Source organism: Somniosus microcephalus, chromosome 1 (assembly GCF_052327205.1).
Source record: "Somniosus microcephalus isolate GS21.2 chromosome 1, FLI_Smic_1.0, whole genome shotgun sequence".
Taxonomy (NCBI): Eukaryota; Metazoa; Chordata; class Chondrichthyes; order Squaliformes; family Somniosidae; genus Somniosus; species Somniosus microcephalus.
Genome location: NC_140987.1, coordinates 460935754 through 460958120, shown reverse-complemented (window position 1 = coordinate 460958120; position 22367 = coordinate 460935754). Strand labels below are relative to the sequence as shown.

The window sequence follows — 22367 nt, the reverse complement described above, 5'->3', positions numbered from 1 at the left end:
TGCCTTACTCTTATACACCAACCCCCTTGCAATAAAGGCTAACATAACCATTTGCTTTCCTAATCGCTTGCTGTACCTGCATGTTAACATTGTGATGTGTACAAGGACCCCCAAATCCCTCTGATACCAACACGAACGAGTCTCACCTTTAAAAATCAATCTGCTTTTCCATTCTTCCTACCGAAGTGGCTAATTTCACACTTCCCCACATTATACTCCAACCTTCTTGGCCACTCACGTAACCTGTCTATATCCCTTTGCAGCCTCTTTGCATCCTCCTCACAGCTTACTGCCCCACCTAGCTTTGTATCATCAGCAAGCTTGGATGCATTACACTCGGTCCCTTCATCCAAGTCATCGATATAGATTGTAAATAGCTGAGGCCCAAGCACTGATCCTTACGGCACTCCATTAGTTACACCTTCCAATCATGGAAATGACCAGCTTATTCCTACTATGTTTTCTGTCAATCCTCAATCAATGCTTATATATTACCCCAATTCAATGAGCCCTAATCTTGTGAAACAATCTTGTGTGGCTTATCCAATGCCTTCCGAAAACCCAAATATACTACATCCACTGGTTCCCCCTTATCTACCCCGCGAGTTACATCCTCAAAAAAAATGTCAAACACTATTTCCCCTTTCATAAAACCGCGTCGACTCCGCCTAATTATAGCAATTTCCCAAGTGCCCCGCCACCATGTCCTGTACACTGTGTTCTTGTTATTCTTTCTGTGCACTCTCTCCAATTCATATACATTCATTGTGGCAGATTATCAGAATTTAGCTAATTATTCCAAGTATGGCCCTATCATTGCACTATAATGCCTGCCTTGGCTAGATATCCCAGCACTGTTTTAACTGAATTGCAACATCAACCAAACATGGGAAGTTAAATGTATTATTCCAACACCCCTTTTGCAGTCTCCTTGTGTGAATGCAGTTCATTGTACAGGAAACTTTGGTTTACCCGGAAGTTGTATGTCCGGAAACCTCGATCTAACAGCAGAAATCAACAGCCGTTTTGTTAGGTTTTTTTTCTTTTTTCTTCTCCTAGCATTTTTTTTTATATAAACAGTCAGTCTCTGGAAAGCCTCTCTGAAGCTGTTGCTAAGCTACAGAGACGCTTCCAAGGTACGGGCCGACTGTTTACAAGCTGTTGCTAAGCAAGTGTTTGTTGTCAGATACGGAGATGAAAACCTCCATATCCTTCAACATTAGCGCTGGTCTGTCCAGAAGTTTCCATAGATCGGCATCACGCCGGTCCCGGATATCACAAAGTTTCCTGTATATCTCGGTTTTTTTTGTTGCCAAGGTTGGTTCTCAAACAACTTATCCTTAGAAGAACTTAGCCCCATATAAGTGAACTCATGTTACTCAGTTTATTCCAAATGCTTATTGTGCACATTTTTTTATTTACCCCCATGATTGTCTGTTTAATGAGATTTTCTGCTATATGGTATTCTCATCAACATGAACACTAAGCTCTTATCTATGGTTCAAGTCTCGTCTTCTCTTTCCTCTATATTCTAGTTTAGTTTCAAGCATTCGTCCGCTACTCATGTACCCAATAAAGTGGATACCAGCAGAAAAATCACAACTTGAAAAATGAAGGTGCCCTTGTTGTGAATGGCCCAAATTCAATACACTTCAAATAGAAAAACCACCTGCATTCTTCTCATTGACAGGGTGTTCATCCCTCAATTGCAAATGCATACAGAATTAAAATGTGTAGGGTTTTCCTCCAATACTAACAATGGAAGACTTGAAGCCATAATATAAAGCAAAGCAAGGAGTACCTGGTTAACTGTCATCTCCATTTTGTGTAGGCTGAGGGTACAATCTCCAACTGGCATAGACCTCCATATGTCAACATTTCCAAAAACAAATTTATTCTATATCCTCATCCTGTAAGAAAATACTCCGATTAGTTTACACTGTGACAACTGCAACTCATAATACCGACGTTTTACAATTCTGTTAGTTACTGCTACATCAAATATTTTGACTTTAAAGCCATTGGCAAATCACACTTTACATTTTCCATAGGCCGTCCAGTCCACTGATGCTGCTGAGGATTCAAGATTTGTCCAACGTGGTTCAGAAAATTTGCTTTGCCGGTTTGATTTTGCGATACTGCACAGAATTCCGTTTCATTTTTAAATCGAACAGGAGGATGGCTATATTTGGTGATCGATGGGCTTCCTTATGCAAACGGGTTTCATTTAGTAGGCAACTTAAAAAGGCGTTCGCTGCTTACCTACACAATTCCATTTTGTTTAAACTGAACAGGAGTTATATTTGGTGAACGATGTGCTTCCTTATGTAACCAGGTTTCATTTAGTAGGCAACTTAAAATGGTTTGTTGTTTACCTACATAATTCCACTTGTGTTTAAATTCAACATGGAGTTATAATTGGTGAACGATGTGCTTCCTTATGTAACCACAGGTTTCATTTAGTAGGGAACATAAAATAAGGTTTGCGTTGCTTACCGGACGGAGTTGCTCTTTTCACATGAAAATGGCCCTTTGAATCGGCTGAGAATGTCCTAGATTCAACTGCCTGTTCTAAGTCTCCGGCTTTTGAACAGTGACAGGCCATTGCAGCATTCTTTGCAAGTCTTGATGCTTAATTCTTAAAACCATAGCAAATTCCTTTTAAGGTGAGACACTACACTTGCAGAAAATTGAGTCATAAAAGTGCTTTAACGACATTTGGGAAATTTTAAGATTTGTATCCATTTTAAGCCAGAACTTAAAAACAAATCACTGTTAAAGATACTCACTGCTGACGATTTGATTTTTTTTAACCAGCTTGCTTCAGAGTCAGCTGTGACTGGAGCTTTGAGGTTGAATGTTGATCTGTAACTGGAGGAGACTGAAACACAACTGGTATATTTTGAAATTGCACGGTTTCATTGGGCAGTTTATGAATGGTTCATCGCCATTGCTTGCCGTTAGGTGAATGGAGTTGTCGGGACATATTTTTCCTTCCCATTTTGTAAAAACCAGGCTAATATGTTTTGCTTTGCATTCCCCCCACCCCCCAAAGGAGTTTGGCTAAATAACATACAGGTTTCACTGAAAACGTTTCAGTCTTTATTTCACAATAGCACTGGTGCAACAAAGCAAGATCTAGTTCTATATATCCATATTTATGTATGGAAAAAGCCACAGACAGTAGCACTGTTATAACATTAACTTTTTTTTCATGTTTAACCAGTCTCTGCACCATTCCCACTAGAATGTACAAACTGACTTTTTTTTAAAAAAAAAAACAAAAACTAACAATAAAACAGCAAACCAAAATTAAATTTTCAAAATCCACTTGCATGGAAAGCACTTGACAGTCCTTTCACCTCGATTTTGTTTGTTGTGTTTCAGTAAGGAAAAACAGCACTAAGAGCAAGGGCTTTTTTTGGTCCATGGTTACATCAAGTTCAGTTCTAGTATCTGTTTCGGCCACTGCCCCTGTCAGAGCGGTTTCCTCCACGCCCTGATCCACGACTTCCTCCACGATTCGAGCTGCCGTATGAATCACGTGGGGGATAGCCTCTTTCCATTGGAAGAGCTGGGCCTCTATCTTGCCTACCAATACGATCATTGCGGCTACTTGAGTAAGTATCACTCCTGCTGTAGTTATCACGGCCTCCACTATATCCATCCCGAGAGCTGGTGCCGTAGTCATCGTAACGACCACTTCCACTGTAAGATGGTGGTGGCCCTCGTGGAGGTGGAGCGCCACGTGAGTTACCTGCAGGGTCAATGGTCAGGTCATATGGAAACGTTTGAAATATTCCTTACATTTTATAAGATTTACTCACTTACTGCAGCTTTGTTGAAATTTGCAATTTTTAAAAAAACTGATTGCACTTGCAGCATTGAGAGATGCAGCATTGAGATGCTCCCATCACTGGGGGATCATGTGAGCAAAGGAATGAAGTTTTTGAAATGCAAGACTTAACTCATTTTGGTAGTGTCTCACATTGTCATCCTTCCAGCAACGAATGGGGAGGTTATGCAGAAATATTTCCAGCCTTTAGGTTTGGTGTGCACATGTAACTGATTTTATTTGATTATAAAGTTGAATATGCATTTTCTTAAATGGCTACGCATTTTGTTTGACGGATATTGCTCGTCAGCAAGTTTGCGCTCTTTTTTGAAGTTCATTTGTTTTGCTGTGGCTTTCAACTGTCATTTGCTTTCAACTGAGTTTTAGCACTGTAGAAATAAACTGCTTGAAATTCAAAAGACATTTCACTGAACATTTTATCCAAGACATCTAAATTAGAAAAATTACACCCTTGGTTACTCTTGCCAAGTCAAAAATGTAATTAAAATGTCTACAATTTATTAATAAAAGCTGACGTTACACAATTAATTGCCATCTTACCATAGCCGTCATAGGAGTCTCTGTAGGAGCCACCACTTGGGCGGTCATTGTAATAGTCACGTGGTTCGCGCCCACCATATCCATCTCGATCGCTGCAATTGAAATCAGCCATTAAGATGGTTTACGATAATCAAAATGCCAATTCTATCGACTGGTTTGATAACCTGCGAGTTAAAGCCCAGCCCATACCTGTATCCTCGTGATCCATAATCATCACGTCCAGAGTGAGAATATTCACGAGAATTGTAGGAGTCCCTTGGTGGTGGACCATAATCTCTCGCATCTCTGGAACTCGGATAATCTCTGCTCGAATAACTGCAAGGCAAAAGACAACAATGAGAAGGGACTTGCCAGCGTGGAAAGGGCGAGAAAGAAATCTAGAGTGGGGCGCAAGATACTGTTGGTCCAAAAAAAAGTTGGGAGGAAATCAAAGCTCACTCGGAAACAAAACACTTGCAGCTTAAAATATCTGCAATGGTTTCTATGGAGATTGAGAATTTTTTAATGCCATGCCCACAGGTAGTGGTTGAGGCAAAAACCATTGCATCTGTTAAAGGCAAAAAACAAACATTTGAGGCAGAGAAAGATACAAAACTACAGGAAGAGAAGGCAGTGGGATTAGTCTGATTCTAGCAAGGAGCCAGCACAAACACATGGCCGATTCGGAGTTATAAACTTATCTATAATTACAGGCATAAACACTTCAAAAGCTGGCCTAACACTGGAGCAAGTCCAAGACAATGAAAGGCCGCTCAATCTTGGATATTTAAACTGAGATGACCAGCTCCAAGTAGAAGATGTCTATGCACAAGGTCAAATTGGGCAATTTCTAGCATAGCCTGGTTGGATGCAATCCAAAAGGTCATTACAAACTCCTTCCCCTCCCCTCCAGTTAACTTAAATGTGTGCAGACCAGTCAGGAGCATACCCCTTAGAGGTAGCCAGTCTGACAATGCATAGGATTGATCGGTAATAGTCCTGCAACACATGGATTTCTGAAAGTACAAGACACATTTTAGTTTATTGAACTAAATGGCTACAAGTTACAGTCAACCATTACTTTAAGGCATTCAAAGCCTATTTGTGTCAAGATGCAGCTCATGAAAATAACTCCAGCTGTGTAGCAAAGCTCAGAACTTCTTAGAGGAAAGGTGGCAATATCAGTTGATCAGTGCCAGTGAAGTCATCATTGCTTAAAATTTACAAAGCAGATGCTGCAGAAGTATAGTTTTATATATTTACTTCAGCACCCCAGTATAGTGGAACCGATAATTAACCGCACTGCAAATAAGCAAGCTAATGGTTTGGGTATAGATGCAGTTTAGTTTCTCAGGGCCAGCTACCACCAGACGACACGTCAACTAGGCTGAAAATCACCGGCTCAAAAGACTTCACCTGTCTCTGCTGTTGTAGTAATCATCTCTTGGAATATAATCATCTCTTCTGGATGGCATCATATCTCTGCGAGATGGAGGCGACCCATAACTGTCCCTTTCACGCGAGGGAGGTCCTAGGAACAAAAACGTCGGGTCACCTAAATTCCCAGACTGAACAGATCGGAACACTCAAATTTATAGCCTGGTGAAATAATTCTTTTACCTCTTGAGCCACTTCCTCTTCCACCTATTCCCCCACTTCGCATTGGCCCCGAAGGAAGGGGCCTTTTAGGTGGTGGCCCATTGGCACGTCCTGGGGGACCTCTCTTCAATGGCGGCCCTCTGGAGGAGACTTAACACAAAAATAAATACTTGTAGCTATTTGTTCACACTAATTAGATTTTGTTTTGCATTTTAAAATTGTGCTTTCAAGTACATGGAATATGTATGCTTTTTCAAAAAAGTCTCGAAAATAGTGTTAATTAGTCACAACTTTACATTCTTGCTTTTGGGAACAGGCCCAACTGCAGCTCATTTAGGAAAAAATACATTCCATCAAAACTCCTAGAATACAGAAACTATATGAAGATATACAGACTAGATTTAAAAACCACACTTTAAAGACAAACACAAAATAGCATTACATCAAATTTTCTACTTTGGATGTGTATTTTGAATAAAATGCATTGCCATAGTGTGTTTGGAATTAGGTAGTTTCGCCATTTGCTGCTAAATACTCTTTAGATCTATTTCAGATTTATTTTACTTATATAATAAAGCAATATAATCAAAATATATTTTTAAAAATAGGACTGTGGGCATATCTAGCCAACTATTTGATCCAAAAAGCTATAAACTATTTGTATCCATTGCTTTACAGGAACATTCCCAGTTGGTACTGAAGCAGTGCTGTCCAACAGAAGTTGCTGACTAGCCACAGGATCATTTTGGCCACATGCACTAATTTTAGTAGAAAACCCCTCGCACACATTACAGGTATATGTACTCGACTTGTATATTTACTGACGCATCTCCCACCATTCAGTAACAAAAGCACTCAACAATTAAAAACACTCGCACACTGCTTTTCATCTTGCAATTTTACCAAACACACAAAAAGGTTAAAGTACACATGCATACATTGTGCGAATACAAGTATTGAGATCACATGCCCAACGACTGTCTATTACTCTATTTGTAATTGACCACATCTGGATTCTCAAATCGCCAAATGTGGCTAACATATTGGACAACACGGAGCTAAAGTTGTATTATTAAACTTACCAGAATAGTCCTCTACAAAAATGAAGAAATAATTTAAAATGCAACAGATGCACTAGTTTCACTGCAACACTGATACACCAGTGCAGTTACATGCATGTGACTGCAACCCTACATTTACCTCGGCTCTCAAAGACTTGAGAGGCTCTAATATACAAAAAACTGGAAGTACTGACATCAAAAATTGAATACTTAAACTTAGCAGCACATGATGTTTTTAAGATTAAAGACTGGCTGCCCTCAAATCACTTGTATCCAAGCTTTCCAAGCACGTGGGACTGACCAGGAGTGTTACCTTCACTAGTGTGACTTGTTCTGACGATGGGTCATTGACCTGAAACGTTAACTCGGTTTCTCTCTCCACAGACGCTGCCTGACCCGCTGAGCGTTTCCAGCATTTTTTTGTTTTGACTTGTTTTACTCTCCACTCCCACCCAAAGCTCAAATTTTCCACTGATCCGGAATTTAGATTCTCTGCTGGTTTATATTTTCCCTCCTCCACCAAAAAAGTACCAAATTTCAGACAGCCTCACCCTAAAATGTGGTTAGTTGTTGTGACTGTCCAGACACAAGAGTGCAATAGATTTGCGACTTTCCTCTTGTAAAGTTAGATTTTCAGGCATTTACCTTTTGGAGGTGGACCTCTCATTCCTCCACTACCTCCTCTTCCACCTCGAATCCCCCTAGGAGGACCACGGCTTCTTGGGGGTGGGGGTGGTCCACGGCGTCCACTATTTTCAAATGCTGGTTTAGTAGCTTGCTCTACTTTAATGGGTTTTCCATCCAAAGACTTTAAAAAAATTGAGAGGGAGTAATAAAAATGTTTGTAGTGCACGCAGGACTGGATTCAACTTCAAGGGTGCTTCAAGGGTATACGGTCAGTGTGATCAGGAAGCACAAACCACAAATTATACCAGAGGCCCAAGTAGAGCCCTGCTTTTTGCTTTGGAGCTATAAAGGTTTCAATAGGATCCAATATATACACATGTCTGTTCAACTTCATGTGCCAGGTGATTGTGATTTGCTTTACAGAACCACAAGTGTTATGAAACACCAATGGTCATTGCAATTGCATGGAGGATAATGCAGCAGACACTGCGCATCATACGACAGTATTTGCAATTAAAATTATACATCAAGTGGCCCTCACTGCAAACCTGAGCTCCTCCCTGTCCTCTTCTGAACTGTCAGAGACTTCAGCAATTTTATTATCAGAGCTGTACCTACAGTAAAGATACGCAACACATGGATTTCTGAAAGTGCAAGATACATTTCAGTTTATTGAATTTAAATAAATGGCTGCAAGTTACAATCAACCATTATTTTAAGGCATTCAAAGCCTATTTGTGTCAAGAACCCTTGTTGGATACAGCTCATGAAAATAACTCCAGCTGTGTAGCAAAGCTCAGAACTTCTTAGAGGAAAGGTGGCAATATCAGTTGATCAGTGCCAGTGAAGTCATCATTGCTTAAAATTTACAAAGCAGATGCTGCAGAAGCATAGTTTTATATTTTTACTTCAGCACCCCAACATTTTTAAACTGCAAGTGTTCCTGGGCAACACTATTGTGGAACTGATAATTGACAGCATTGCAAATAAGCAAACCAAAGTTTTTAATTATTGGACGTGGCTGCGGTCAACAAAATTAATTTGTGCACGCGCAGCTCCAGTGGCTTTCTGGTTGTTCGCACTGCACTTCCCCCAGATTGGAGAAAGGGTGAACATTTCAGCTATCGTGAGGTCTGTAATGTGACTTGAAGGCGATATTAGGATGTTTTCAGATTGAGAGAATTTTATTGTATTCTGGTGGACTGTGTTAATCACCATCAGGTCCTCGGTCTGCGCACACAGCTAGTGAACAGAATACAGGCGCAGGAGGTTAGGATTTAATCGGCTGGGAAAAGCATCATTAAGAGAGAAGACAGTGTGGAGAGAGAGAGGGCGGCGCACGAGACAAAGAGACTGGAGAGGAAAACGAGAGGGAGGGCGGAGGAGAGGCAGAGCGGTCTGATTAATTTATCAGAATGAACTGCTAAAACTTCCAGTACAATTTAATGAGGAAATATGACTCGAAGGTGATATTAGGATGTTGTCAGATTGAGAGTTTTACTGTACTCTGGCAGTGTGTGTTTATTCGCTATCAGGCCCTCTATCCGTTGTGGTGAATGTTACGGTTTCTTAGTTGGGACCTGACATTTATGCGCAGAATGCTTCAACGCAGCGTCTGGCTTGTTGGCAGCAGTCACTATTTTTATTAAAGACCATTTAAAGTCCACAATGTTTGAAGATTACACAAAAACATGATGGCACAGCTCACTGCAGCAGTAATATATTGCATTAGCAGTGGCAGACAGATTCAAGTCTCACCCAAGCAATGCAGAAAAACCATGTACTGAAGGTCAGTCACATACTTTCTAGCAGCCAATTCAGCAAGACAGGCATGGGACGTATTGTCTACTTTGCCTGAGCAAAGGAAAAAAAAAATTCAAAACTTTAAAAAAATGCACAAAAGAAACCACATACACGCTTGCTGATTGAAAGCAAGAGAAGTGGAAATAAAAGTCAAGTAATGTACAACACAAATCATACACCACCAGCAGCTAGATTTATTTCTGCAGTCCTCAGATTCCTCCTTGGTTCTACTGACACTGAACCAGAGGCTTTGTCAACAGAACAAATTTCCACATCGCAGCCCAATATTATTCCTCGTCACATTACAACTATTTCAGTCTGTTGCACACAAATTTGAATACACATTTTTAACATCTTACCTTTCCGTTCATATCCCTGGCCGCATCCCTCGCATCTCCTGGACTTTCAAAAGTAACGAAAGCAAAACCCCTCGACTTATTTGTTTCACGATCTTTCATCAGTAGCACTAAAAGAAGATTAAGTAGTTACCAGACGCTCCTCTGCCAATTTGTATTTTCACTATAACTGAAGAAAGCTCAGAACTTCTTAGAGGACAAGGGCAAACATCAGCTCACAAGATCAACACCAATTAAGTCATCACAGCTAAATGACAGAGTTTGCTCCTGCAACGTTCCCTCTGTGCATACAATGCCCATCATTTCTGCACGCCAACTTTGGCACCTGGCCAATTCTGAGGTGGAGCATTTAGCTTTCTCACCAGGCTCATGCCATCTTGGTTAAATGCTTAAGAGGGAATGCCAATTTAAACCTCTGATTTTTGACATACCTTCTACTATTCTTCCATATTTGCCAAACACTGCTTCAAGTGCCTTTTCATTTGTTTCAGTATTCAGACCACCAATGAAGAGCTTTCCAGGACGATCTGCTTCCACCATTTTGACAGTCACCTACAGAAGTCATGCATGTATTAATATTATTAATCCATATACAACTGTAAATGCATTTTACTGCAATTTGCTGCTCCTGCAGGCAAGACAACCCAACTGGAAAATGGCATGCTCATTCACTGAAATTTAAAGCCTCATTACAAATTCCAAATACTATGTAAAATTACTACTTAATGTACCATTAGTATCTGAGGATGAGTGGCAAAATGTATGTTTCTGTCAGAGACTAATCTCTGATATCAGGGATGGGGAGAAACCAGCAGGTTGCAGAGGAAACCACTTAAATCTGCAATCTTCGCTATCCTGGGTAGTCAGGGAATGAGGTAAAGCAAATTGGGTCAGGACAAGGGAAAAATTACTGGATCTGTACAACATCCTGGAAGGTGCAATATATACAGGCAAGGTTTTTAAAACCCACGCGTTGGGGTCATGTCAAAGAGCCCTTAGTTTACCGTTGTCTGTTTTTTCCCCCCATCAGAATTCTCTCCAATCACAAATACATAAGTGCAACTTGATTGGTTACAAAACGTGACCGCTACTTCAAAACACGTCCATGACAAACTGCACCAAGAGGAGGATTTAATCTAGGCTCATATACAGCACAATTTAGAAAGATGGAAACTGATAGAATACCAGGGCAACAACTGACAGGAATTCTTAAAACAGTTCTGATCTTAAAATGAGATGTATTTAGGTCAACATTCACTATTTAAAATGTGTTAGATTTTGGTATTTAAAGTGTTTATCGCAGTGGCTTACATTCATTAGAAATATAGCCAAAAAAGGAATGGTCATTCATGCAAAATACAGGAAACTCTTTTACCCGGCACCTAAATATCCAGAAATCTCTCTTCACCGGCAAAATTCAGGAGTAGGTTCAGGTAAGTTTTACTATATATTAGTGGCCGTGTAACCGGGTTTCCGGGATCTGTGGCCGTGTATGGGGCTCTCATACCTTGGTAAGTATACCTCTCTGTAATCCGGACTTTTTGATCAACTGGCACCACACCGGTTCCGTATAAGTTTCCTGTGCTGCTCCAATTTGCAGACGCTATACTTTATTCATACATTTTCCCGGAGTCCGAGCAATGATCAGCTCCCTCCCTCTTTCAGAAACCTCAAGAATTCTCTAATTGGCTTTTGCCTATTTTCTCCCCAAGCTGCCATCATATTTTTGTATGTGATAAGCATTTGAACCACATGCCAACTTTAAGGTTGGATTTATCATTCTTTGAGAACTCTGGTGCTAGATAGCCTTCTGAAAGTGGAGCATCCAACACCCCCAGGCTCAACAGCTCTATGAGCAATGTTTAACCCTCTCATCAATACCACCACAAGCAGATTAACTTGTCACTTCCCATTTGTGGGATCTTGCGCACAAATTGGCTGCAATGCTTGCCTACTGAATGGCAATTGCACTTGAGAAATAATTGGCTGGCAATTATTTGGGACGCCCAAAGAACATGGAAGGCACAATATAAAGGAAACCTTTTTTCCATGGTAGTCACTACCCAAAGCAACTATAGAATCGTACAACACAGACCATTTGGCCCAGTGTCAGCTCTTTGTTCGAGCTGTACAATTAGTCCCACTCCTCTGCTCTTTCCACATAGCCCTAAAAATATTTCCTTTACAAGTATATATCCAATTCCCTTTTGAAAGTTACTAATGGATCAGTTTCCAGCGCCCTTTCAGGCCGCGCACTCTAAATCACAACTCGCTGCATAAAAAAAATTCTCATCTCCCTTCTGGATCTTTTGCTTGAGTACACTTCAAAAGCACTTTGAGCTGTTAAGCGCTTTGGGACGGCCAGAGGTCATGAACGGCACAATCGAAATGCAAATTGTTCTCCATGAAGTAAATAAGTCTAAAATTAAAACTGAGGAGGCACTAGTGTCCTCTCTCCTTACACGCTCGCCAGCGATGCAGAGATGCTGCCAGACTCATGTTGACAGTACACACTGCCATATTATAGGGTACACAGATTGATGTAATCTGCATGAGGAACAGGACAGGTGTGTGCAGGGGGAGGGTGGGAAGAGAGGTTCTTTCCAGGCTCCCTGCCACTGTCAGTCCCTCCATAAACCAGTGCAGACCAGATTCACTCCCGTTCCCTACCTCCCCTGACTTTACAGCACAGGTACAGGCCGAAGCTGGTGTTTACACCAACACGAGCCTCCTCCCACCCCTATCCACATAACCTTTTGTTGTTTTCTCCCTCATGTGTTTATCCAGCTTCCCCTTAAATGCATTTGTGCTATTTGCCTCAACCACTCCCTGTGGTAGCGAGTTCCACATTCTCACCGCGAGAATGAGGTGAACTGATTGAAATATATGATTCTGAGGGGGATTGACAGGGTAGATGCCGAGAGGCTGTTTCCCCTGGCTGGAGTGTCTAGAACTAGGGGGCATAGTCTCAGGATAAGGGGTCGGCCAGTTAAGACTGAGATGAGGAGGAATTTCTACAGAGGGTGGTGAATCTTTGGAATTCTCTACCCCAGCGGGCTGTGGAGGCTCAGTCATGGAGTATATTCAAGACTGAGATACATTCATTTTTGGACCCTAGGGGAATTAAGGGATCGGGCGGGAAAGTGGAGTTGAGGTCAACGATCAGCTATATCTTATTGAAGGGCTGTATGGCCGACTCCTGCTCTTATTTCTTATGTTCATAACGCTGCAGCCAATTTACATAGGATACACAGGTCAGAAACAGGCCATTCGAGCCTCCTCCCGTCTTTCAGCAGTACCCTCTATTCCCTTATATGCTTATCTAACTGCCCATTAAATGCATCTATACTATTCGCTTCAACCACTCTGTGGTAGCGAGTTCCACATTCTCTCCACTCTCAGTAAAGAAGTTTCTTCTGAATTCCCCAATCGATTTCCTGGTGACCTCTAGTTTTGCTCTTCCCCACAAGTGGAAGCATTCTCCCACTATCTAATCTATCAAAACCTTTCATAATTTTGAAGACCTCTATTCGGTTACCCATACCCTTCTCTTTTCAAGAGAAAAGAACCCCAGGCTGTTCATCCTTTCCGGATAGGTGTACCCTCGCATTTCTGGTATCATCCTTGTAAATCTTCACTGCACCCTCCAGTGCCTCTACATCCTTTTTATAATATGGCGACCAGAACTGTACACAGAACTCCCAAGTGTGATCTAACCAAGGTTCGATACAGGTTTAATGTAACTTCACTACTTTTTAATTCTATCCCTCTAGAAATAAACACAGCAAGATCCCACAAACAGCAATGAGATAAGCAGATAATCCGGCTCCTCGTTCTTAGTCCCTATTCGATTTATTAGTGACTAGCTTCTATTTATTGCCATAAAGCTAGGCTGACACACCAGCGCAGTGCTGAGGGAGTGCTGCACTGTCGGAGGTGCTCTCTTTCAGATGAGACATTAAACAGAGGGACGTAAAAGATCCCATGGCACTATTTCGAAGAGGAGCAGGAGAGTTATCCCCGTGTCCTGGCCAATATTTATCCCTCAATCAACTCAACATCACTAAAAACAGATGATCTGTTCATTATCACACTCCTGTTTGTGGGACCTTGCTGTGCGCAAATTGGCTGCCGTATTTCCCACATAACAGAGAATACAATTCAAAAAGTACTTCATTGGCTATAAAGCACTTTGAGACGTCCGGTGGTCGCGAAAGGCGCTGTAGAAATGCAAGTCTTTTCTTTTCCTAGTTCTGGACTCACTCTCTCCTCCCCGCAGTGGTCCTCCCATTCCCCCCCACCCCGTGTGATTTAGGGCCATCTCTTCACTCCTCCCCCTTGGTCTCCCCACCCCCACCCCCCAAATGATTTAGGGCCATCTCTCTCTCCCCTCATGGTCTCCCCATCCCTCAGTGATTTAAGACCCCCTCTCGCCCCTCCCCCTCGTTTAGGGCCCCCTCTCTCTCTCCCCCCCCTGGTTTAGGGCTCTCTCTCTCTCTCTCTCCCTCGTTTAGGGCCCTCTCTCTCTCTCTCTCTCTCTCCCCCTCGTTTAGGGCCCTCTCTCTCTCTCGCCCCCTGGTTTAGGGCCCCCTCTCACTCTCCCCCCTGGTTTAGGTCTCTCTCTCTCCCTCGTTTAGGGCCCTCTCTCTCTCCCCCTGGTTTAGGGCCCTCTCTCTCTCTCCCCTTGGTTTAGGGCTCTCTCTCTCTCTCCCTCGTTTAGGGCCCTCTCTCACTCTCCCCCTCGTTTAGGGCCCTCTCTCTCTCCCCCCCTGGTTTAGGGCTCTCTCTCTCTCTCCCTCGTTTAGGGCCCTCTCTCACTCTCCCCCCTGGTTTAGGGCTCTCTCTCTCTCTCCCCCCTGGTTTAGGTCTCTCTCTCCCTCGTTTAGGGCCCTCTCTCTCTCCCCTTGGTTTAGGGCCCTCTCTCACTCTCCCCCTCGTTTAGGGCCCTCTCTCTCTCTCCCCCCCCCTCGTTTAGGGCCCTCTCTCTCTCTCTCTCTCTCGTTTAGGGCCCTCTCTCTCTCTCCCCCCTGGTTTAGGGCTCTCTCTCTCTCCCCCCTGGTTTAGGGCCCCCTCTCTCTCTCCCCCTGGTTTAGGGCCCTCTCTCTCTCCCCCCCCTCGTTTAGGGCCCTCTCTCTCTCTCTCGTTTAGGGCCCTCTCTCTCTCTCCCCCCTGGTTTAGGGCCCTCTCTCTCTCTCCCCCCTGGTTTAGGGCTCTCTCTCTCTCTCCCCCCTGGTTTAGGGCCCTCTCTCTCTCTCTCCCCCCTGGTTTAGGGCTCTCTCTCTCTCTCCCCCCTGGTTTAGGGCCCTCTCTCTCTCTCCCCCCTGGTTTAGGGCCCTCTCTCACTCTCCCCCTCGTTTAGGGCCCTCTCTCTCTCCCCCCCCTCGTTTAGGGCTCTCTCTCTCTCTCTCGTTTAGGGCCTCTCTCTCTCTCTCCCCCTGGTTTAGGGCTCTCTCTCTCTCCCTGGTTTAGGGCCCTCTCTCTCTCTCCCCCCTGGTTTAGGGCTCTCTCTCTCTCTCCCCCTGGTTTAGGGCCCTCTCTCACTCTCCCCCCTGGTTTAGGGCTCTCTCTCTCTCTCCCCCTGGTTTAGGGCCCTCTCTCTCTCTCCCCCCTGGTTTAGGGCCCCCTCTCTCTCTCCCCCTGGTTTAGGGCCCTCTCTCTCTCTCCCCCCCTGGTTTAGGGCCCTCTCTCTCTCTCCCCCTTGTTTAGGGCCCTCTCTCTCTCTCCCCCCTGGTTTAGGGCCCCCTCTCTCTCTCTCCCCCCTGGTTTAGGGCCCCCTCTCTCTCTCCCCCTGGTTTAGGGCTCTCTCTCTCTCTCCCCCCTGGTTTAGGGCCCTCTCTCTCTCTCCCCCCTGGTTTAGGGCCCTCTCTCTCTCTCCCCCCTGGTTTAGGGCCCTCTCTCTCTCTCCCCCCTGGTTTAGGGCCCTCTCTCTCTCTCCCCCCTGGTTTAGGGCCCTCTCTCTCTCTCCCCCCTGGTTTAGGGCCCTCTCTCTCTCTCCCCCCTGGTTTAGGGCTCTCTCTCTCTCTCTCCCCCCTGGTTTAGGGCTCTCTCTCACTCTCCCCCTGGTTTAGGGCCCTCTCTCTCTCTCCCCCCTGGTTTAGGGCTCTCTCTCTCTCTCCCCCCTGGTTTAGGGCCCCCTCTCTCTCTCCCCTTGGTTTGGGGCTCTCTCTCACTCTCCCCCTGGTTTAGGGCCCTCTCTCTCTCTCCCCCCTGGTTTAGGGCCCTCTCTCACTCTCCCCCCTGGTTTAGGGCTCTCTCTCTCTCTCCCCCCTGGTTTAGGGCCCTCTCTCTCTCTCCCCCCTGGTTTAGGGCTCTCTCTCTCTCTCCCCCCTGGTTTAGGGCTCTCTCTCTCTCTCTCCCCCCTGGTTTAGGGCTCTCTCTCACTCTCCCCCTGGTTTAGGGCCCTCTCTCTCTCCCCCCTGGTTTAGGGCCCTCTCTCACTCTCCCCCCTGGTTTAGGGCCCTCTCTCTCTCTCCCCCCTGGTTTAGGGCCCTCTCTCTCTCTCCCCCCTGGTTTAGGGCCCTCTCTCTCTCCCCCCTGGTTTAGGGCTCTCTCTCTCTCTCCCCCCTGGTTTAGGGCTCTCTCTCTCTCTCCCCCCCCTGGTTTAGGGCCCTCTCTCACTCTCCCCCCTGGTTTAGGGCCCTCTCTCACTCTCCCCCTGGTTTAGGGCCCTCTCTCTCCCCCTGGTTTAGGGCCCTCTCTCTCTCTCCCCCCTGGTTTAGGGCCCTCTCTCTCTCTCTCTCTCTCCCCCCCCTGGTTTAGGGCCCTCTCTCTCTCTCTCTCTCTCCCCCCCCTGGTTTAGGGCCCTCTCTCTCTCTCTCTCTCTCTCCCCCTGGTTTAGGGCCCTCTCTCACTCTCCCCCCTGGTTTAGGGCCCTCTCTCTCTCTCTCTCTCTCTCTCTCCCCCCTGGTTTAGGGCTCTCTCTCTCTCTCTCTCTCTCTCTCCCCCCTGGTTTAGGGCCCTCTCACTCTCCCCCCTGGTTTAGGGCTCTCTCTCTCTCTCTCTCCCCTGGTTTAGGGCCCTCTCTCTCTCTCTCTCACTCTCCCCCTGGTTTAGGGCCCTCTCTCTCTCTCTCTCCCCCTGGTTTAGGGCCCTCTCTCTCTCTCTCCCCCCTGGTTTAGGGCCCTCTCTCACTCTCCCCCCTGGTTTAGGGCCCTCTCTCTCTCTCTCTCTCTCTCCCCCTGGTTTAGGGCCCTCTCTCTCTCTCCCCCCTGGTTTAGGGCTCTCTCTCTCACTCTCCCCCTGGTTTAGGGCCCTCTCTCTCTCTCTCCCCCCCTGGTTTAGGGCCCTCTCTCACTCTCCCCCTGGTTTAGGGCTCTCTCTCTCTCTCCCCCCTGGTTTAGGGCCCTCTCTCTCTCTCTCCCCCTGGTTTAGGGCCCTCTCTCTCTCTCTCTCCCCCCTGGTTTAGGGCTCTCTCTCTCTCTCCCCCCTGGTTTAGGGCTCTCTCTCACTCTCCCCTGGTTTAGGGCCCTCTCTCTCTCTCTCCCCCTGGTTTAGGGCCCTCTCTCTCTCTCTCCCCCTGGTTTAGGGCCCTCTCTCTCTCTCCCCCCTGGTTTAGGGCTCTCTCTCTCTCTCCCCCTGGTTTAGGGCCCTCTCTCTCTCTCTCCCCCCTGGTTTAGGGCCCCCTCTCTCTCCCCCCTGGTTTAGGGCCCTCTCACTCTCCCCCCTGGTTTAGGGCCCTCTCTCTCTCTCTCTCTCCCCCCTGGTTTAGGGCCCTCTCTCACTCTCCCCCCTGGTTTAGGGCCCTCTCTCACTCTCCCCCCTGGTTTAGGGCCCTCTCTCACTCTCCCCCCTGGTTTAGGGCTCTCTCTCTCTCTCCCCCCTGGTTTAGGGCCCTCTCTCTCTCCCCCTGGTTTAGGGCCCTCTCTCTCTCCCCCTGGTTGAGGGCCCTCTCTCTCTCCCCCTGGTTTAGGGCTCTCTCTCTCTCCCCCCTGGTTTAGGGCCCTCTCTCACTCTCCCCCCTGGTTTGGGGCCCTCTCTCTCTCTCCCCCTGGTTTAGGGCCCTCTCTCTCTCTCCCCCCTGGTTTAGGCCCCCCTCTCTCTCTCTCCCCCCTGGTTTAGGGCTCTCTCTCTCTCTCTCCCCCCTGGTTTAGGGCCCTCTCTCTCTCTCTCCCCCTGGTTTAGGGCCCTCTCTCTCTCTCCCCTGGTTTAGGGCCCCCTCTCTCTCTCTCCCCTGGTTTAGGGCCCTCTCTCTCTCTCCCCTGGTTTAGGGCCCTCTCTCTCTCTCCCCCTGGTTTAGGGCCCTCTCTCTCTCTCCCCCCTGGTTTAGGGCTCTCTCTCTCTCTCTCCCCCCTGGTTTAGGGCCCTCTCTCACTCTCCCCCTGGTTTAGGGCCCTCTCTCTCTCTCCCCCCTGGTTTAGGGCCCTCTCTCACTCTCCCCCTGGTTTAGGGCCCCCTCTCTCTCTCCCCCCTGGTTTAGGGCCCCTCTCTCTCTCTCCCCCCTGGTTTAGGGCCCCTCTCTCTCTCTCCCCCTGGTTTAGGGCCCCCTCTCTCTCTCCCCCTGGTTTAGGGCCCTCTCTCTCCCCCTGGTTTAGGGCCCTCTCTCTCTCTCTCCCCCTGGTTTAGGGCCCTCTCTCTCTCTCCCCCCCTGGTTTAGGGCCCCCTCTCTCTCTCCCCCTGGTTTAGGGCCCTCTCTCTCCCCCTGGTTTAGGGCCCTCTCTCTCTCTCTCCCCCTGGTTTAGGGCCCTCTCTCTCTCTCCCCCCCTGGTTTAGGGCCCTCTCTCTCTCTCCCCTGGTCTAGGGCCCTTTCTCTCCCCCTGGTTTAGGCCCCCTCTCTCTCCCCCTGGTTTAGGGCCCTCTCTCTCTCTCCCCCCTGGTTTAGGGCCCTCTCTCACTCTCCCCCTGGTTTAGGGCCCCCTCTCTCTCTCCCCCCTGGTTTAGGGCCCCCTCTCTCTCTCTCCCCCCTGGTTTAGGGCCCCCTCTCTCTCTCTCCCCCTGGTTTAGGGCCCCCTCTCTCTCTCCCCCTGGTTTAGGGCCCTCTCTCTCCCCCTGGTTTAGGGCCCTCTCTCTCTCTCTCCCCTGGTTTAGGGCCCTCTCTCTCTCTCCCCCCCTGGTTTAGGGCCCCCTCTCTCTCTCCCCCTGGTTTAGGGCCCTCTCTCTCCCCCTGGTTTAGGGCCCTCTCTCTCTCTCTCCCCCTGGTTTAGGGCCCTCTCTCTCTCTCCCCCCCTGGTTTAGGGCCCTCTCTCTCTCTCCCCCTGGTCTAGGGCCCTTTCTCTCCCCCTGGTTTAGGCCCCCTCTCTCTCCCCCTGGTTTAGGCCCTCTCTCTCCCCCTGGTTTAGGGCCCCCTCTCTCTCCCCCTGGTTTAGGGCCCTCTCTCTCTCTCTCCCCCTGGTTTAGGGCCCCCTCTCTCTCCCCCTGGTTTAGGGCCCCCTCTCTCTCCCCCTGGTTTAGGGCCCTCTCTCTCTCTCCCCCTGGTCTAGGGCCCTCTCTCTCCCCTGGTTTAGGGCCCCCTCTCTCTCCCCCTGGTTTAGGCCCCCTCTCTCCCCCCCTGGTTTAGGGCCTCTCTCTCCCCCCCTGGTTTAGGGCCCTCTCTCTCTGGCCCCTTGGTTTAGGGCCCTCTCTCTCTCTGGTTTAGGGCCTTCTCTTTCTCTCTCTGGTTTAGGGCCTTCTCTTTCTCTCTCTGGTTTAGGGCCCTCTAGGAGGAGAGCAGTGTAGCCCTGCCCTAGCCCCATTGCAGGAGGGTGAAGAGTCCAAAGATGTGCGGGTTAGGTTGATTGGCTTTGATAAAAAATTGGCCCTTAGTGTTAGGCGGATTAAATCCGTGGGGTTACAGGAATAGGGCTTGGGTGGGATGGCTGTCGGTGTAAGGACCGGGTGCAAGGATTTGGATGATCAGCCATGATCTCACTGAATGGCGGAGCAGGCTCGAGGGGCCGAATGGCCTACTCCTGCTCCTATCTTCTATGTTTCTCTCCCCCAGGCGCTCGGGCGGGGAAAAGTGCGCGCGCGCGGGTGCACGAAGGCGGCGCGGCCCCGCGGGAGCCGCGCGTGGCGGTTGTCGCGGCCGCGATTTGAAGAGCGCGCCCCTCCCCCAACACCCTCACAAAATGGCGGCCCGGGCCTGCAGCGACTGGCGCCTCGGCTGGCCGGAAAAGAGAGACAGAGAGGGAGCAGTCGGAGTCGGGCGGTGCCACGACCAGCCCACTCCCCCCAGCCTCACCTCGCCCGCACGGTAAATTACAACCCCCGCCGCCTGGCCCCGCACAACATGGCGGCCGCCTGCCCGCTCCCCCTCACACCGCCGGCAGAAAACCCAACACCACAAATAGAAAGCCGCGGCCTCGAGTGTTGCTCCCAGCCGCCCGCTCCACTACACACCAAGACACCGACGTCGATCTCAACTCACGCTATCTCTCACACACAAAGCAGCCGAGACCGAGTGAGCCACCAAACAACAGCCGTCTCCGCCCGCGACACCAAAGCAAATGGGCGCCGGCCGCCAGCGCGCCTTTTATAGAGCCCCGCCCCCGTCCAGAGCGAGGCTGCGGGCCCCGGATGGCAGGCGTGCCCGGCCCGACAGGCCGCTCCCCCCGAACCCCCCCATACCCCCAATACACCATCCTCACCCCCGGACCCCCAATACACCTCATCCCCCAAACACCCCATCCCTGGACCGACAGGCCGCTCCCCCCAAACATCCCCATACACCATCCTCACCCCCGGACCCCCCAAACACCCCATCCCCGGCCCGACAGGCCGCTCCCCCCGAACCCCCCAATACCCCCAATACACCATCCTCACCCCCGGACCGACAGGCCGCTCCCCCCAAACATCCCCATACACCATCCTCACCCCGGACCGACAGGCCGCTCCCCCAAACCCCCCATACACCATCCTCGCCCCCCAAACACCCCCATACACCATCCTCGCCCCCCAAACCCCCCCATACACCATCCTCACCCCCCAAACCCCCCCATACACCATCCTCACCCCCCAAACCCCCCATACACCATCCTCGCCCCCCAAACACCCCCATACACCATCCTCGCCCCCCAAACACCCCCACACACCATCCTCGCCCCCCAAACCCCCCACACACCATCCTCACCCCCAAACCCCCCCATACACCATCCTCGCCCCCCAAACACCCCCATACACCATCCTCGCCCCCCAAACCCCCCCACACACCATCCTCACCCCCCAAACCCCCCCACACACCATCCTCACCCCCCAAACCCCCCCACACACCATCCTCACCCCCAAACCCCCCCATACACCATCCTCACCCCCCAAACCCCCCCATACACCATCCTCACCCCCAAACCCCCCCACACACCATCCTCACCCCCCAAACCCCCCCCACACACCATCCTCACCCCCCAAACCCCCCCATACACCATCCTCACCCCCCAAACACCCCCAACACCATCCTCACCCCCCCAAACCCCCCCACACACCATCCTCACCCCCCAAACACCCCATACACCATCCTCACCCCCCAAACCCCCCCACACACCATCCTCACCCCCCAAACACCCCCACACACCATCCTCACCCCCCACACACCATCCTCACCCCCCAAACACCCCATACACCATCCTCACCCCCCAAACCCCCCCACACACCATCCTCACCCCCCCCAAACACCCCCACACACCATCCTCACCCCCCAAACCCCCCCATACACCATCCTCACCCCCCAAACCCCCCCATACACCATCCTCACCCCCCAAACCCCCCCATACACCATCCTCACCCCCCAAACCCCCCATACACCATCCTCACCCCCCAAACACCCCCACACACCATCCTCACCCCCCAAACCCCCCCACACACCATCCTCACCCCCCAAACCCCCCCATACACCATCCTCACCCCCCAAACACCCCCATACACCATCCTCACCCCCAAACCCCCCCACACACCATCCTCACCCCCCAAACACCCCCACACACCATCCTCACCCCCCAAACACCCCCACACACCATCCTCACCCCCCAAACCCCCCCATACACCATCCTCACCCCCCCAAACACCCCCCACACACCATCCTCACCCCCCAAACCCCCCCACACACCATCCTCACCCCCCAAACACCCCCACACACCATCCTCACCCCCCAATACACCCCCCTCACCTCATCCCCCGGACCGACAGGCCGCTCCCCCCAAACCCCAATGCACCCATCACATCCCCACACCCCCAATACACCCCATCCCAATCACATCCCCACACCCCATCACCCCAATACACCCCCATCCCCGGGCCTGACAGGCCGCTCCCCCCAAACCCCCCAATACACCCCCGGACCCCCATACACCTCACCCCATCCCCGGACCCCCATACACCTCACCTCACCCCATCCCCACACCCCCCAATACACCTCACCCCATCCCCGGCCCGACAGGCCGCTCCCCCAAACACCATCCTCACCCCCCCCCCAATACACCCCCAAACCCCCCAATACACCCCAAACCCCAATACACCTCACCCCCGCCCGACAGGCCGCTCCCCCCAAACCCCCCAATACACCCCCCAATACACCTCCCTCACCCCATCCCCGGCCCGACAGGCCGCTCCCCCCAAACCCCCCAATACACCAACCCCACC

At 49.4% G+C, this 22367-nt stretch overlaps 2 protein-coding genes and 3 non-coding genes across 6 annotated transcripts in view; all 5 read right to left on the bottom strand.

Moving 5' to 3' along the window:
* Window positions 1-22367, bottom strand: part of arhgef6 (Rac/Cdc42 guanine nucleotide exchange factor (GEF) 6) — a 250895-nt gene that overhangs the window by 41323 nt on the left and 187205 nt on the right.
* On the bottom strand, window positions 3090-20277 carry rbmx (RNA binding motif protein X-linked). 2 transcript variants are annotated; one of them, XM_086002278.1, is made up of 9 exons: window positions 20164-20277; window positions 10253-10373; window positions 9825-9931; window positions 7681-7843; window positions 5996-6124; window positions 5792-5906; window positions 4586-4711; window positions 4397-4488; window positions 3090-3757 (listed from the first exon to the last, which is right to left on the bottom strand). In XM_086002278.1, the coding sequence occupies exons 2-9, from the start codon at window positions 10359-10361 to the stop codon at window positions 3450-3452; spliced, it is 1149 nt and encodes a 382-aa protein (XP_085858404.1). In that variant the 5' UTR covers window positions 10362-10373; window positions 20164-20277; the 3' UTR covers window positions 3090-3449. The 2 variants fall into 2 exon arrangements, with proteins under 2 accessions (XP_085858404.1, XP_085858412.1); XM_086002286.1 differs by having other exon boundaries at window positions 20136-20237.
* LOC147125382 (small nucleolar RNA SNORD61) lies at window positions 5523-5589 on the bottom strand. Its single transcript, XR_015080235.1, has one exon. It is a non-coding gene; the product is annotated as a small nucleolar RNA SNORD61 (small nucleolar RNA).
* Window positions 8455-8521, bottom strand: LOC147125381 (small nucleolar RNA SNORD61). The gene has a single exon (XR_015080234.1). It is a non-coding gene; the product is annotated as a small nucleolar RNA SNORD61 (small nucleolar RNA).
* Window positions 9998-10069, bottom strand: LOC147125380 (small nucleolar RNA SNORD61). The gene has a single exon (XR_015080233.1). It is a non-coding gene; the product is annotated as a small nucleolar RNA SNORD61 (small nucleolar RNA).

Coding starts and splice junctions, on each gene's coding strand:
- rbmx (XM_086002278.1), bottom strand. CDS start 10,361: ATGGTGGAAGCAGATCGTCCTGGAAAGCTCTTCATTGGTGGTCTGAAT. Junction 4,712..5,791: donor TACTACAACAGCAGAGACAG/GTGAAGTCTTTT, acceptor TTTGCCTTGCAG/TTATTCGAGCAGAGATTATC. Junction 3,758..4,396: donor AGACTCCTATGACGGCTATG/GTAAGATGGCAA, acceptor TTGACCCTGCAG/GTAACTCACGTGGCGCTCCA.